The following is a 17,434-nucleotide window of genomic DNA, read 5'->3' as shown; positions in this document are numbered from 1 at the left end:
CACTGTTTTCCATAGGCAACTGCAACATTTTACATTACATTTTACAGTACACAAGGGTTCTCCACATCCTTGCCAACACTTGTTATTTTCTGTTTTGTTTATGATGGCCATCCTACTGGATGTGAGGTAATTCAACATAAGTTTTTATTTCACTTGGGTAAATGCCTAGGAGCAGGATTGCTGGACTCTATGGTACATCTATATTTAAATTTATATTAAATCACTGAGCCATTTTTCAAAATGAATGTACCATTTTACATTCTGTCCAGCAATATTGAGAGTTTTAGTTGCTCTGTAGCCTTGTTAGCACTAGATATTATCCTTTTTAAATTTTAGCCATTCTAGTAAGAAAGTGGTAGTATCTTATTGTGGTTTTAATTTTGGTTTTAAGACACTTCATTCTTATCAGAACTTTCCTCTCTCCGAAAACAGACTGACAAAAATAAAACCCAAATCTGTCTTTTTAAAACGCCAACTTATCTTTTTCCTTGAGGGTCCAACTATTCAAAGTTCAAAGAGAAGCATACACACAGTTTAGGAGGTTTTATGTTTTTTGTGTTCTTTTATCCTCTCTACTCTGTTCCCCTCCCTTTTTGCTACCGAATAACTGTTAATTAACAAGATAAAAAAAGTTCCTGAATTAAACCAGTGACCAGATAACTCAAGGTTTCCTTAAAATAGAGAAATAAATTTTCCTACCATTATCTTATATAATGTATCAATTTCATAACAATTAATTAAGCTTTATCTGTCGTCTGTGGCAGGTCACCCTTGATAGTGCCTGTCTTGTTATAAACGTCTACTTTTCAACCCCCTTCTCCATAGATGAATTCTTTGTGCTACTTCATAACCAATCTATATGTTGCTTTTTTTCCCCCAAGTCAGAGACTTGCTCTGTCACCCAGGCTGGAGTGCAACGGCGCAATCTCATCTCAGTTCACTACAGCCTCTACCTCCCAGGTTCAAGCAATTCTTCTGCCTCAGCCTCCCGAGTAGCTGGGATTACAGGCATGTGCCACCACGCTCGGCTAATTTTTGTATTCTTAGTAGAGACGGGGTTTCACCATGTTGACCAGGCTGATCTCAAACTCTCCGCCTGGTGATCTGCCCGCTTGGCCTCCCAAAGTGCTGGTATTACAGGCGTGAACCACCATGCCCAGCTATCTGGTACTTTTACAACTAGTCCTGTTGTAGGCTCTTCTCTGAAAATCTTAAAGCTCAAGCATTTAAAAAACATCTTAGCAAATATTCTGATCACTGATTTTTATTAAACAACACAATTATAAAGATCAGTTTATGTTCTATATTGTGTTAAAATGTGTGAAGCCTTTCCATGTACGCAATCAAATTTAACTGTTAGAATAACTCCTGGAAACGAAAGGTTTAAGGAGGAGGAGAATTCGCCCCATGTAATGTGGTGGTTGGGATCATGATTTATGGAAGTTATACAGACCAGAATTCTCGTCTTGGCTCCACCACTTACTTGTGTGACCGTAACCAAGCACTCAATCTCTCTGAGCCTTTAAATTTGTTTAAAAGGATCTGAGTGTTTGAATTTGTAAAGTGAGGATGTCTAATAGTGAATTACTAGGGAATAGATGAGCTAATATATGTAAAGTTCCTAGCATGATGCCTGATGTGGGAAAACCACTCAGTGTGTAGTCATAGTCACAACTGCCATGTAAGTTGTGCAGGAGAGCAAATGGAGTCTGAAATCCTGCCTTTTCCACTTGTCAAGCTGTCTGCCCTGACACTGGTCTGTAAGTCATAGGGGTACTTTTTTCTAATTTCCTCAAAGCTACTATCTAGTTGCCAAGCTGTGTATCTACAAGGTTGTGTACACCCCAAGGGGGCACCCTTTTCCAAATTGTGAAGAACAAGAGTCACATATATGTTAACTGGTATTTACATTTTCCATTACTAATGAAGGCACCCTCTTAGTTTCTTTGTATGACACAAATATGGTATATATTCAGGAAAAATTGTACCTGCAAAATAAGGGGAATTAAAAGTTATTCCTTATCACCCAGGGACAAAATCATCAATGGTTTTGCTAACGAAGTAGGTGTGTCAGCAAAGGTCTATTGAAGAAAGAGGCTAGAGTGACAGATAGGACAGTTGATCTGGGGGTGAAGAACCTGCCATCAGCATTAAGGTATCATGTAACAGGAACAGCTTTTGGCAGCTGAGAGAAATCTTGTTCTAGTCTTTGTCAATGCTTGTTTTCTCAGCAGAGAAAAAGATGCTGCAAACAGAAAACATTTGTTCCCCCACCAAAGTATTATGCACCAAACTGAATTCACTTTATGAGTTTAATGAAAACTTGACTTTAATTAAACTCACAAAGTTGAATTAAACATGTTTAATATTACACCTCCAAATTCAGACCCCAAAGAGTATTGTGTAGTTTCCAGTTATCTTGGATCTGGAAGCATTTTCTAGTAGAAGAGGTCCTTCCTCCCATAAAGGTCCTTAACTTACAAATCGAAAAGCTTGAGAAATATTCTAGTCCTGCACTGTCTGATACAGTAGCTACGAGCTCCATAGAGCCACACAGCACTTGAAATGGAACTAGTACAAATGGAAATGTGCTGCAAATGTAAAATACGCCAGATATATGAAGTTTAGTACCCTCCTCCAAATACGTATCTCATGATTCATCTTTACATTGGTTACACGTTGAAATGGCAATGTTTTGGATATATTAGTCTAAATAAATGTGCTTATAATCCCAGCTACTCAGTAGGCTGAGGTGGGAGGATTGCTTGAGGCCAGGAGTTCAGAAGTTCAGCCTGGGCAACATACAGAGATCTCGTCTCTAAAAAAGAAATAAAAAACTAATTTCACCTGTTTCTTTTTTAGTGTGACTAGAGGAAATTTAAAATTACATATCCAGTTTGAATTATATTTTTACTGGATACTGCCTCTCTGGACAGTGAGTAGGCTTTGTTCTTCATATCTATTTGGCTTTAACATAAAAAACATTGCTACCTAAGTATTACACAGGAGGCTTTGAGTATTCCAATTATTTTAAAATCCCAGTCACTGTCTTGGAACAGAATGTGGCTGACGTTCCCCCAAACAATTTTACAATGTTAGGAACTTATTTTCTTGCATTGCTTAACTTTCAAATGAGAGCAAATGAGGTTTTTAAGATAATACATTTTAGATTGAACGATTACACTATTATTTCATTGTAAACAGAAATCAGAAAGGGAAATTGATACTTACTATGTAACAGAAAACAAATTTTGTAAATTTACTATCTGACTATATAAACAATATCTTAGAAACAGACTTCCTAGCTAGAAGTTGCTACTTAGCAGGCGGGCGCAGTGGTTCATGCCTGTAACCCCAGCACTTTGGGAGGCTGAGGTGGGTGGATCACCTGAGGTCAGGGGTTCAGGACCAGCCCGGCCAACATGGCGAAACCCCGTCTCTACTAAAAATACAAAAAAAAAATAGCTGGTGTGGTAGTGCATGCCTGTAGTCCCAGCTACTCACGAGGCTGAGGCAGGAGAATCACTCAAATCCCGGAGGCGGAGGTGGCAGTGATCCAAGATCATGCCATTGCACTCCAGCCCGGGCAACAAGAGCGAAACTCCATCTCAAAAAAGGAAAAAAAAAAAAAGTTGCCACTTGGATTCATTTCAATATAATTTGTTTTAAATTTATAAGCCACGAGACAGTAATCTTAAGTGTCGGGTCATTGTAGAAGCAGTTGAGCACAGATAAATGAAATATATAGCTTTATGTTGTACACAGCCCCATCTGCTGGAGAAATTTAGTACCAGTTTTAAAAAATTCCAAAGGAGAGAATAAAAATGGAATTTAACCAAATCAGGATTATAGTTGGGGTGCAAAAAAGGAAAGTTGAAATATAGCAAAATACTGACTTTTACCCTATTGCCATAAACTGGCATTTAAAATCGGTTGAGTGATGTCCATCATGTAAAGGAAAGGAAAGAACCAGAACAGTCCCCCAAACTAGTTTAGAAATAAAAATTCTAGTTTAGAAATGAAGAGTAGACCAAAGAAAATGAGGATTAATTGATAAGGGTAAGTTTTTAATGCATTTGTATATATGGATTGTCCAGAAATTAACACGTCTTTATGAAATATTAGTGGATCAAAATGACATCAGACGTCCTGCCCCCCCCATGTCAGGCACAGTAGAGTTTTTAGCCCTCTGAGGGCAGTGAAGCAGGTCCTAGAGGTTGGATGTCAGCCTCCACTACCTTTGTTGATGTGAACAGAGAGACCAGGGTGCCAGAAACTGCAGGTCTAAGCTTTTGGAGTTTAGTGTGTTCTGTATTTGCTGCTCATGAGAGGTTATTGATTCATGGTATTTAAGACATCATTTATGATCCTGGATTTTGAAGACAGAATTATATCAATTGATTTTTCCCCTAGATGTAACAGTAATGGCTTAAACAATAGGGTGAAAAAAGAGACATATAGAGACTAATTACCTGAAAGCATGCTTTTATTTGCAGAAATGGAAAAGTAAGCGAATGTTCTCACATTTCAAACACTTTTCTAGAAATAGCATAGAGAAGCAGATACAAAGAATACAAGTCTCTTAATCTGCAGTCATGGAAGAAAACCTTAGAAGGATTATTCCAAGGCCAGACATCTCCTACTTCTCTTCCTCCAGGAAGCCCTTCCTAAACCCCAGACTCAGATTAAACTGGTAAATACACCCACAGCACCATAACTACAACTTTGAACTTTGATATCTTCCTTGGTGCACTGCAAAAGCCCAAGAGGGCAGAGACCAACTCTGGCTTGTTGACAGCCGTTATGCCTAGTGCATGTAACAGCTCTTGATACAGAGTTGTCACTTCCTCATAGTCTGCTGAATGAATGGAGAAATGAATGACTTGTGTCAGGCATATGCACCCCTGTTTTTGACACTTTTTCTCAATAATCCAGTGACCCATACTTAAGAGAGAAAGAAACTTTCTGGAGGAAGGGAGGCTATACCAAATGAGGAAAGGAGGGCTGGGGCTTGGGGAAGGCTCTGGGGCAGGTTATAGTTATTCTACACACAGAGTACCAACTATAATCTTAAATGTCAACACTGAAAGTAGAGTTCAAGAAATAGTCACATTTCTCCCTGATTTTTAAAGTAATACCTCATAAGCACATAATGATTAAAAATGAGTCTTCTGAAAATAGCTTTAAAAATACATGATCGTCAGAAATTATATTAATAGACTGCTAAAACTGGAGGGAAAACAAGCAGGTATATCGTTGTTTCCAGACATTCTGCAACATCAGCACTCATTGCACTGTGCAAATCTAAACAACAAAGAGGTCTCTACCCTGAATAAAGACGTGAAATAATGCAAATCCAGATGGATATAAAGCAGATGACAGAATTGAATAAGAATATGAGTTAAACACTCAAGTTGTAAAAGGTACATGGAGCCTTTCGTACTATCTTTGCCATTCCCCATGAATTTATAATTATTTTAAAATAAACGTGTTTTTTTTTAATTGAAAAGGTCTCGGCTGGGCACGGTGGCTCACGCCTGTAATCCTAGGACTTTGGGAGGCCAAGGTGGGTGGATCACTGGACGTCAGGAGTTTGATACTGGCCTGACCAACATGGTGAAACCCTGTGTCTACTAAAAATACAAAAAAAGAAAAAAAAAATAGCTGGGCGTGGTGGCACACACCTGTAATCTCAGCTGCCTGGGAGCCTGAGGCAGGAGAATCACTTGAACCTGGGAGGCAGAAGTTGCAGTGAGCCAATATCACGCATTGTACTCCAGCCTAGGCGACAAGAGCAAAACTACGTCTCAAAAACAAACAAACAAATTGAAAAGGGCTCTATGATGGTTACTTCAAGGAAGAAGGATCAAGTTACATCATTTGAGGATTTTTCCCCATAAGATCTTAGGTTAGCTCATTATGAAAGCTGGATATTTTGATGGAACTGAACTTTAATTCCAAAGGAATAGAGGCCTGTAGTTCTCTAAAATAGTTCAGTGAATATACTACAAATGCTACATTGTTCTACATATTCTCCAGCTAGAGCTGAATATTATAGATTTATTTTTTATTTTCATTTCTCCCAACTTACTTGATATTTAATTTTCAGTAATTGGTGATTTTTTTAATGGAATGAAATGGAAATGATAGCATTCAGATACACTTTGTAGAGATAGTGTAATGATTATTTTTAAAATCTAACTTGGTATTCTCTTAGCTCTGCTACAGATTGGCTCTCTGGCTGCCCTCAAAAGCTGTATTACCTCAAAAAGAATATATAACTTTTCTAAGTTATTATGTGAACAGAATTGTGCTGGGTGGTTTTTGGTCATTTATTTGTCATATCTATCCCAGAGGAAACATCTCATCTTAATCATATAGATGAGGAACATACGGCTCAGAGAAGTTCAGGAAGGGGCCTAAGGCCCAGGTGCACTGATTACAGAGCTAGATTTCAATGCTGGGCACCTGTGTACAGTGACTTTCCACAGGCCCCTTGCTTTTTGAAATCTAACATTCTAAAAATCCTTTATTTGTTCACATCTCAGTATCAAATACCCCATTCTTAGAGGAGCTGAGCAAAGCACACACCTGCTTAGAAATTAACCCTGATACAGACATCATCCTTTGGGAAACCTTGAGGCCATTTGTATTCCTTCCGGGGACTATTTACACTCCAACCTGACCAGGTCACAAGTAGCCTTTGAAATCTGATTTGATATGGGAAAGAGAGCTGTGTCCCCATTTAACCAAGTGATCGAGACATTTAATTGCATGTGCCTGTAAGAGTGAGGCAAAACTAATCAGGATGGTCATTTCAAAGTGTTAAGAGGGCTGGGCATGGTGGCTCACACCTGTAATCCCATCACTTTGGGAGGCCGAGGTGGGTGGATCACCTGAGGTCAGGAGTTTGAGACCAGCCTGGCCAACAGGGTGAAACCCTGTCTCTACTAAAAATGCAAAAAGAAATAAAAATAAGTTGGGTGTGGTGGTAATCCCAGCTACTCGGGAGGCTGAGGCACGAGAATAACTTGAACCTGGGAGGCGGAGGTTGCAATGAGCTGAGAACACGCCATTGCACTCCAGCCTGGGTGACAGAGTGAGACTTTGTCTCAAAAAACAAAAAGCATTAAAAGTAACCCATTTAGTCAGAACATGGTTTCAGTCATGTTGTTTATGCTTCATTATACTGTGGTCTCCGTAACCATTTATATTTGCGAAGCATTTTATGATTCTTATTGTTTGTAGCAAAACCTCAGTCACAGAGAATGCTGTCTCACCTTTTACAAATAAACTGAGTCACAAGGTGTTTAAGAAATTTATCATTTATCAATGAGGCAAGAAGGCAATGGAACATTAGTGGCACTGTAATCAGGGCCTGCTGTTTAGATAGGTCAATGAGAAGTCAGGTCACCTTTTCCACCATGGCATTTGCACATCTATTCATTACTCATCCAACTATCAACCATCACTCATGTGTCAGGCAGTCTGCAAAGACACTGTGTTCAAGAGTGGTTGAAGTCCATCTCTGTGTAAGTTTATCTCTTCCCAACGCCCTTTTCGTAGACCTATGTTCTGAGCTCTAAAACTGACCAGCTAAATCCATCTGGGCAAGTCACTTAACCTTTCTGAACTTCAGACACCTATTTTACCAAAATGCTGCAAATAATAATTGACCTGACACAAAGTAGACCTTCAGTCAGTATAAATTTGAATCTTCCTCCTGGCCAAAGATACCTATTTCAAAACTCACTTCTCTTTTCCCTTTAATCCTCTTTCTGTATGTGAGAATTTCACTAGTCACAGATTTAAAGAGGGAGAGGAGAGAGGAATTTCAGGGTCTTTTCATAGTCTATGATATTATGAATCACGCTGAAAGGTAAGAAGCTCTTATGTTTATGTTTTATCGTTTACCTTATAGCAACTTCTGCCATTTTCTCCCTTAATTTTTTAGCTATGGAGTTATTTGAAGTGTCCTTTTAAAAAAGAAAACCATATAAAAATAATATTTATTTTTGCCAATAAGCTTCTCTTTTCATATTAAACCATTCTTTTTTCTAGGGTCCTGTTATGTTTTTAACAAGTTGGTCTAATTTTTTAAGACAAAGTACAGGATGAGAGTCTACTAAGACATTACTTTTCAAATGTATCATAAAATCACCTGGATAGAGTGAAAAATAGATTTTTACGTTTCACCCCAGGTCTGTCTAGTCAGAAGCCCAGGAATCTGTGCTAATAACATGTAGTACTGTTGTTTCTTACTAACTGGCCAGTTTGGGAAACGTCGCATTAGGAGCTAGGAACTCTGCAGATGTGATTGTGATAGAGGCATTGCATTTGTGCCGCAAAGTATTTTGTTGAGCTTTTTTTCTGCAATGTATAGGATGGGACAAAACAAAAGATTCTTGGTAATATATTGCTGCTTCTGTGACCTAATTAGTAAGGACTATTTTTTAAAATCTAAATACATATAAAATTAGTCCCAGAAAGAATATTGGCATTGTCCATTTTTACATTATCAGGTTTTATTACTATTTGTCTAGAAATCTGACTTCTCTGATATACTTTATTTATTTTTGAGAGACAGACTCTAACTCTGTTGCCCAGGCTAGAGTGCAATGGCATGATCTTGGCTCACTGCAGCCTCCATCTCCCAGGTTCAAGCGATTCTCCTGCCTCAGCCCCCTGAGTAGCTGGAACTACAGATGCACGCCCCCACACCCAGCTAATTTTTGTACTTTTTAGTAGAGATGGAGTTCCATCATGTTAGCTGGCCAGGATGGTCTTGATCTCTTGACTTCGTGATCTGCCTGCTGCGGCCTCCCAAAGTGCTGTGATTACAGGCATGAGCCACTGTATCCAGCCTCTGATATACTTTTAAAATATGTAAGGCAATACTCCCTGAGAGAGTTTTATATTCTCATGAGAGTTAAATTCATTTTGGGTAAATGTTCATTAAGTAAACAGTAATTTGAGTTATAAACACATGGACATAATAGATTTCACTGTGGATTAAAAAGCAAGATTAGAACCACTTTTTCACATGCAATTTTTTCTTTTAATAAAAATAAAACTAGGCCAGGCACAGTGGCTTATGCCTGTACTCCAAATACTTTGAGAGTTTGAGGCAGAGAATTGCTTGAGGCCAGGAGTTCAAGACCAGCCTGGGCAACATGGCAAGGGCCAATATCAACAAAAAAGTTTAAAAATTAGCAGGGCGTGGTGATGTACCTCTAGCCACTCAGGAGGCTGAAGTGGGAGGATCACTTGAGCCCAAGAGTTCAAGGCTGGAGTGAGCTATGATCATACCACTGCATTCCAGCCGTAGTGACAAAGTGAAACCTCATCTCTAATAAAATAATAAATCACTTTTATTTTAAAATAAAAGTGAAATCTCCTAATAAAATAAAAAATCCAAAGTAAAACCTCATCCCTAATAAAATCAATCTACTTTAAAAACCAACAATAACTAGTCTCTACTACTACATATATTTTATAGCAAGACTTAAAGAACTGTACAGTTGTTTGATTTGAAAAGTGTCTGGGTCTCATTGATTCCCGGTTGATTTCTTCAGTGGATGCTCATTTAGCACCTGCTGTGTGCCGCATCACAATATCAAACATCATTTAATTTAATAATAGTTTAACTATGGTTACTTCACTTTTTATGAGAAGAACACTGAATTTTTAAGACACACTAATAATTTTATTAGACTCAAAAGCCTTATGGGAAGGTACTCATGATGCCAAGCAATGTAGCCAAACAGGGTGTGCGCATTAGCTGAGTGTGGCGAGCTCTTGCTTCCTTCCCGCTTGTGGCCTCTCTCCAGCTGTCTGGGTATTCAGTTATCTATTTTCCAGCACTGAGCTAAGGATATTTCATTTTGTATTTCACTTTCCTTTTTTAAAAGCAAGACACGGGAAAAAATGTGTTTACGTTGAATATGTATTAACACATTAAGATGTTATCTAGTGTTTTATTATATTTATATACAATATGTATTAATGCTAATCCTATTAATGGTCATATCAGAAATTTTCAGGTCATAAGAATTGTGTAGTGACATTACTGACCGCTTTTGCCACCTCCTTTTGCCTTCTCACACTTACCTACTATCTGCATCATTTATTTTAACTTACACAATATCCTAGAATTTCATAGTCTAGCCATCAACTGCAGACTTTGAAGAGAATATGCCTTTCTTTACAAAACAGTATTTAAGTAATACTTGTTGTATTTTTTAATATTTTTCTTGGCTTTTAGTCTCAGGAAAAAAAACTTATAAATATTTTAATCACACAAATAAACAGGGAGAAACCTGGTTATAAGAAACAAGAGAGGGATGGGCATGGTGGCTTATACCTGTAATCCCAGCACTTTGGGAGGCTGAGGCAGGCACATCATTGGGGCTCAGAAGTTCAATGCCGGCTTGGCCGACATAGTGAAATCTCATCTCTACTATAAATACAAAAATTAGCTGGGCGTGGTAGCATATGCCTGTAATCCCAACTACTTGGGAGGCTGAGACAGGACATTTGCTTGAACCTGGGAGGTGGAAGTTGTAGTTAGCTGAGATTATGTCACTGCACTCTAGCCTGGGCAACAGAGTGAGACCCTGTCTCAAAAAAAAAAAAAAAATAGAATACTGTTTCTCCATTTCATCATGTAGACACCTGGAAATCTGTGTGTTCAAGAAGGCAGTGTATGTGATTCTATTTAAAGAATAGTACATGGAGACCCTAAATGTCCCCCTTGCCTAAAGCAGTGTCTGAAATGCGCACATTAGTTTTGTCTTGGAGTTGAGGCTTATCTTCAAAATACTGTTGAAATGTACATTGAAGGTCAATAACCATGCAACTTTTAATGGTGTCAGAAGAATTGCTAAAAGCTTTGAAATAGAATGGACACAACACAGAGGGTCCCTAAGCTGCTGGGGAATTCTAAAATATCCAGAAGTTGAATGTGAAGGGTACTGATTAGCTTCTCCTGGGAGCTTCTGTTTAGTTAGAAATCTGAGCATCTCCACTTACAACTTGTCTGCTGCGTCTGATATGTACATGTTCACTTTATTTTTGAGGGGGCTTTAATGCCTTATCAAAGGTGATAGAGTATAGCTTAAGTGTGGTCAGCCTGCCTCCATTACACAAAGTGGCAATTCTTCCCAATTCACTGCTGTCATCATTTTCAGGGATGTTATAGCTGTTTCTTTCTACTTTTAATCCTCACACATGTGTTCACATATTCCCAGAACTCTCTCTCTCACACACACACACACAGCTAAGAAGTGTACAATACTGCCAGTTCCCCAAAAGATGCCCCAATTCCTCTGGTGGGTCCAGAGTGACCTTAAGTAAATCTCATACTCACAGGATGCACAACTTGTTATATGCAGAATTTGGAAATCTGCCCCATTTGAAGGATGCAATTTCATGATCATGTCTTCTTAAACTGCTAGCACCATAAGGAGTCCTGAGCCATTCTGAAGGAGAACATAATGAAAACTTTGCAGATGAAGTGAAAAAATACCTGCTTAGCTGATGATATGTTGTATAGTAATTTAAGCAGATAATCAGAACTTTCTCAGTTGCAGCATGAGTTATGAACTCTAGGAATTCACTCTCTTAAGCCAAATCATGGAGAGGAAAATATATTTGCTCTGTATGGAAAACTTTTATCTCCTTTCAGTTACATTGAATAGGTAAAAACTCCTCCAGAATATTCTCCTAAGCAACCTATTCAATTATTTCCTATTTTTCTATATGTAACTTTCTTTTTAAAAATTATTTGTTTTCCTTTTTTACACTAGGATCTCAGTGTTTAGGTTTACAGAGGAGAAGATACTTTAGGAGGCAAAAAGGAGTAAAATTCCAGTTCCTTTTTTTTTTCTGATACTTGCCTTTTTTAATTAGACAAGAAAGTAGTTCTGTAGTCATTGTTCCATTTGGGAAATCAATGTTTGATGATATAAGTTCTGTTGGTGGCTTATTTTTTAAATGTGGGTTGAACCCTGTTTCTCTCCTAGTTGATAATTTGATCCTCTCATCTCAGAGGATGGATCATTTAGTGGTTGATTTGTAAAATGAAAAGATGTATTGATCCAATTACCTAATCATTCATTTTGCCATTCTACAAATTTCTATTTGAAATAAGCCATAATCTCAGCCTGACGTATTTGTTGAGGCAGAAATATTAATAGTTAAGGGACAGTGAGACATGTGCATATGTATCTGAAGTATGAAGAGAGGCCTATAGGAGTAATGAACAACAAAAACAACCCCCACCCCACAAAGTTTGGGGATTTTCCCTTTATTTTGTTAATAGGTAAAACAAACACAGCTCTATAAATATATACTCTCTTGTTCCCTACCCTCTTCTCATCTCCCCACCCTAGTTCCATTTCCTGTTCCTCTGAAGTAACCATTGCTAACAGCCTAGAATGTTTCTTCTACATATTTCTTAGAAAAATATACAAACATGTGCAGATTATTTTCCCCTACAAAGGATCATGCTGTGCACATTACTGTGCATCTTGCTCAGGTGTACAGCGGTTTCCGCAGGTTATACAGGGCATTAGCTGCCTGCCTGGCTCCCTCCCTTCCTCCCTCCCTCCCTCTGTTCTACCCTCTCAAATCATCCTGTTCAAATAAGAACCGCCCCTCCCACCCCCACCCTCCCTGGTCACATTCTATTCTCTCACCTCGATTTATTTTTTCTTCCTATTTGTTTAGTGATGTACCTGCCCCTCTCTAACCCCTATCAGAATAAAATCTCCATGTGAGAGTGACTTCAGTTTCCTCTCTACTCTATTCTCAGTGACTAGATCGGTGCTCTACGTGGTCCCTCAGTGAAAACTTGGTAAATGAATGAATTGGAATCATTCTGTTTACTAGCTGCAGGAATGCCTAGAATACGGGGAAACTGTTATTTATGTAACCGTTCCCTTATTGACAGAGATGCAAGCTCTTTCAAGCTTTAGTCTTTATAAGCAATGCTGCCAGGCACTGTGGCTCACGCCTGTAATCCCAACACTTTGGAAGGCCGAGGCAGGGGGATCAGGTCTGAGGTGAGGAGATCGAGACCATCCAGGCCAACATGGTGAAACTGTCTCTACTAAAAATACAAAAATTAGCCAGGCATGGTGCCATGTGCCTGTAATCCCAGCTACTCAGGAGGCCAAGGCAGGAGAATCACTAGAACCTGAGAGGCAGAGGTTGCAGTGAGCCAAGATCCTGCCATTACACTCTGCCTGCAAGATAGAGCGAGATCTGTCTCAAAAAAAAAAAAAAGATGTTAGTAAATGGGATTGCTGGGTCCAGGGTAGTTGCATTTTCAATTTGAATAGATGATGCCCAGTTACACTGTTAAAAGATTATTGCCATTCATACCCACCTGCAATGATGAAGGCACCTGTTTCCCGATTTTTCTCTGATAACAAGATGTTATTCGTGTTTAATTTTAGCTAATCCAAGAACTGGGTGTGGAGGGAGATAGTATCTCATTCTAATTGGCATTTCTATATAAATTATCCAGTTTGAACATTTTAATATGTTTTATTGACCATTTTTCAGCTTCTGTGAATTGCCTGTTTATAACATTTTGCTATTGTCTATTGACTTGTCTGTCATCCTCTTAATACGTTTGGTATTGAGCATATTAATCTTTTGTCAGGTGTGGCTATTTTTCCAGTCTACTTTTTGTTTTTCAAGTTTACTGTTTTTGTCATGGAAATCTTTACATTTTTATGTAGTCAAGTATATTACCTTTTATATTAGGCTTTTAGGCTTCTGTGTTTCCAGTTTTGTATAGGAAAGTTTCTCCTAAGGCTAAACCATATTTTCCTGAATTTTTTGGTAAGATTTCAATTTTTAAAAATAGTTGTCTTCTAGGCAAATGGAATTTCTTATTTATATACAATTTAGCTTTGTTTTTCCGAATAGATTTTCTATTATGTAAATAACATCTTTTAAATAAATCATCTTTCTCTCACTTACTTGAAATTTAAATATATGACCTTGATTTAAATGTAACTTAAATACATAATACATATACAAAAGTAAACATATATGGATTTATATATATACAGTATACATATTTAAACTTGAATCTCTTTCTTGATTCTCTATTATTGTCCTGACCTATTTGTCTATTCCTATGTGTAATTCTTATATTCCTGTATGTGTTTAACTGTTTAATTATGGTACATCTGAGTAAAGTTTAATATCATATAAGCTAAATTCTCCTTCACAAACCTACTTTTTCAAAATACTCTTGCCAATCTCAAACACTTATGCCATAAAAATTTTTATTTATTCCAATGAAGCCCACCAGAATTATGCATAAAATTTGGCTTTAAAAAAAACATACAGGCTGGGCGCGGTGTCTCACGCCTGTAATCCCAGCACTTTGGGAGGCTGAGGTGGGTGGATCATGAGATCAAGAGATCGAGACCATCCTGGTCAACATGGTGAAACCCCGTCTCTACTAAAAATACAAAAAAAAAAAAAAATTAGCTGGGCACGGTGGTGCATGCCTGTAATCCCAGCTACTCAGGAGGCTGAGGCAGAATTGCCTGAACCCAGGAGGTGGAGGTTGCGGTGAGCCGAGATCGTGCCATTGCACTCCAGCCTGGGTAACAAGAGCGAAACTCCGTCTCAAAAAAAAAAAAAAAAAAGTACAAACGTCTGGATTCTCTATGGGGACAGACTGGAGTGAGAAGTGAGTTGGTTGGGAGGTGGTCTTAGCAATTAGGCAAGCTAAAACAGGGCCTTAACACCCAGGTGACAGGAGGGTGAGCCACATCCAAAAGAGAATCAACTGGACTTGGACTTTGATGATTAGATGTAAAGTATGAAGGAAGTTGAATGATAGCTATTAGAGTGAAGGAGTGAGTAAATTGTAAACCCTTTCCCAGAGTTAGGGCTATGGAGGAAAGCAGTTTTGGAGGTAGACAGGAGGGAAGAAGATGTATCCATTCGTGGACAGGTTGAGTTCCACTCATGAGAGCCATTGATGGGCACAAAGAAATTGATGATGATGATATTAAACATTTGGATAACTTTAACATCTTTGAAAGAGATTTTTAAATGAAGTTCTGGAGCTTTCAGGCATACTTAAGTTCTTATTCACTTTCTTGTGAGACCTCACTTTTTTTATTTTTCCTGACTCATTTCTACTTTTGGCAGCTTGAGGGTAAATTACTGTAAATTCTCACTTTTGTTCTTGAGAATTGGGAATTTATCCACAGGTGGTAAAATGTCAGTTTTTGAAAATGGTTGTTCCTGATGTGTAAAAATATTTTCTACAAATATTTATATTAATAGTTTTATAATATTTTTGCAAAACCCAGTATTTTATGGTCACTACCATTTTCTCTTTATCATAAAAACTGTATAGGCTACAGAGTACAAATGATTTTGACTATTAAAATGATATATCATTTTGAATTAAGGTATGTTGTAGATATGCTTATTCTCATGGCATTTGCTTTCATTTGTCTTTTCAGAACTTGATAGCCCAGAAGAGTTAGGGAAAAAGCGTATCTGCAGGATCATCACGAAAGATTTCCCCCAGTATTTTGCTGTGGTTTCACGGATTAAACAGGAAAGCAACCAGATTGGTCCTGAAGGTGGAATTCTGAGCAGCACCACAGTGCCCCTTGTTCAAGCATCTTTCCCAGAGGGTGCCCTAACTAAAAGAATTCGAGTGGGCCTCCAGGTAATGGTCACAGAAGTTTGTTTTCTTCAGTATGTGCAGAGAGCATGCGAGTGCATATTTTGCTCTGGAAATAGTTATCCTCACTCATCCTTGATGATACTGCTAATTAGGCCATTTTGGGAATCATTTTCCTATGTCAAAAAGCATCAAGTGTAAAGTTAGCTAACTGGCTTGTTAAATAAGGGACATATTTTAAGGTTTTTCTGTTTAAAAGTCTCAGTTGGTTTCTGACGAAAAATAATTTTTTCAATCATAGGTTATTGGTCTCAGTATGTGGAACAGCATACCAAGCCATGGTTTATGATATGCCACATCATAAAAATCAGTTATAGTGAAGCCTGAAAGCTTTAGTGTTTTGATTTGATTGAAGTAAATCATAAATACTGGGTTTTATCCAAACCAGTTGGAACTTGATTTGGTTTGGAAAGCTGACTGGAAATCTTGGAAAAGAGATTTTTCTTATATTTATTTCGGTTAGACTTTAGTTCTTTTTTTCCTTATTGAATAAGGAAAATGAACTAAAATAACTTAATTGGTGCTATTATTAATATAGTAAGCAATAGTTTAACTGAAGGTTCACGTTCTTTTTGTGAGGCTGGACTCTCCTGCCCAATGGAGTTACTGGGTTTTGTTTGTTGTTTTTGAGTTACTGGGTTTTGAGCCAAGCACTCTTAAATCCTGAGATGACCTTTAATAAATACTCAGCACTAATGAGACCACCTTACATTTCAGGGGTATGAAGCTCCCTTCATCTGTCTCCCATATCAAGTTATTTTACCAAAAAGAAAAGAAACCAAATGGTAGAAGAGAGGCTTGGTAGACTAGAATTGAAATCTTTTGAAATTTTGAATGCCTTTTTGTTATTAACTCTGAAAGCCTCAGTTTTTATGTGGGTATGAGTTGCCTTTATGAGGTTTTACTAAAGGTCCTGCATAGGTTTAAAATATATTGAACCTCAGCATTTATTGTCCTTTAATTTGGACTACCGTGAGACTGGATCCCCTCTCTTTCATGCAAGCCAGTGCTATGTGTGTTTTACTGGGGAAGTACTCAGACTGACCCATTCCTGTCATAGTGTTTGGTTTTGTTTATTCATACTTTCCAAAAATAGTAAGAAATTATAAAAAAGAAAGACATGGGGGCGGTTTTCTGGTTGTCTGTTGTTTTTTTTTTTCCTTCTCACTTAAAAAGTAAACTTCCTGATGGAAAAAAAAAAAAAATGTTACTTTCATTTACGGTCCTTTCTCTGTCTCTAGGCCCAGCCTGTTCCAGATGAAATTGTGAAAAAGATCCTTGGAAACAAAGCAACATTTAGCCCAATTGTCACTGTGGAACCAAGAAGAAGGAAATTCCATAAACCAATCACAATGACCATTCCGGTGCCCCCGCTCTCAGGAGAAGGTGTATCCAATGGATACAAAGGGGACAACACACCCAATCTTCGTCTTCTCTGTAGCATTACAGGTTTGGTTAAGTCACTGCTGTACTTCCTGTTGATTCACAGACATTCTGTACAAAGACATAAAACCTTTGAAATATCCATGCCAACATTATAAGAGAAAATCAAAGAACAAAATATTTTACTTGTCCATCATCTGTGGTTTCCCCAGGATAATTTCTTTTTCCTTTTTTTTTTTTTTTTTTTTTTTTGAGATGGAGTTTCGCTCTTGTTACCCAGGCTGGAGCGCAAAGGCGCGATCTCGACTCACCATAACCTCC

At 38.0% G+C, this 17,434-nt stretch overlaps 1 protein-coding gene across 6 annotated transcripts in view; it reads left to right on the top strand.

Moving 5' to 3' along the window:
• Nucleotides 1–17,434, top strand: part of ANK3 (ankyrin 3) — a 359,094-nt gene that overhangs the window by 287,160 nt on the left and 54,500 nt on the right. For all 6 annotated transcript variants that reach the window (XM_021675764.2, XM_021675765.2, XM_012445733.2 and 3 more), the window contains 2 exons: nt 15,504–15,715; nt 16,972–17,179. In XM_021675764.2, the coding sequence (XP_021531439.2) occupies nt 15,504–15,715; nt 16,972–17,179 (420 nt within the window). The remainder of the gene's footprint in view (nt 1–15,503; nt 15,716–16,971; nt 17,180–17,434) is intronic.

This window comes from Aotus nancymaae, unplaced genomic scaffold (genome assembly GCF_030222135.1).
Source record: "Aotus nancymaae isolate 86718 unplaced genomic scaffold, 86718_ANA_hifiasm-v0.15.2.pri h1tg000010l, whole genome shotgun sequence".
NCBI lineage: Eukaryota > Metazoa > Chordata > Mammalia > Primates > Aotidae > Aotus > Aotus nancymaae.
This window is presented reverse-complemented; position numbering and strand designations above follow the sequence as displayed.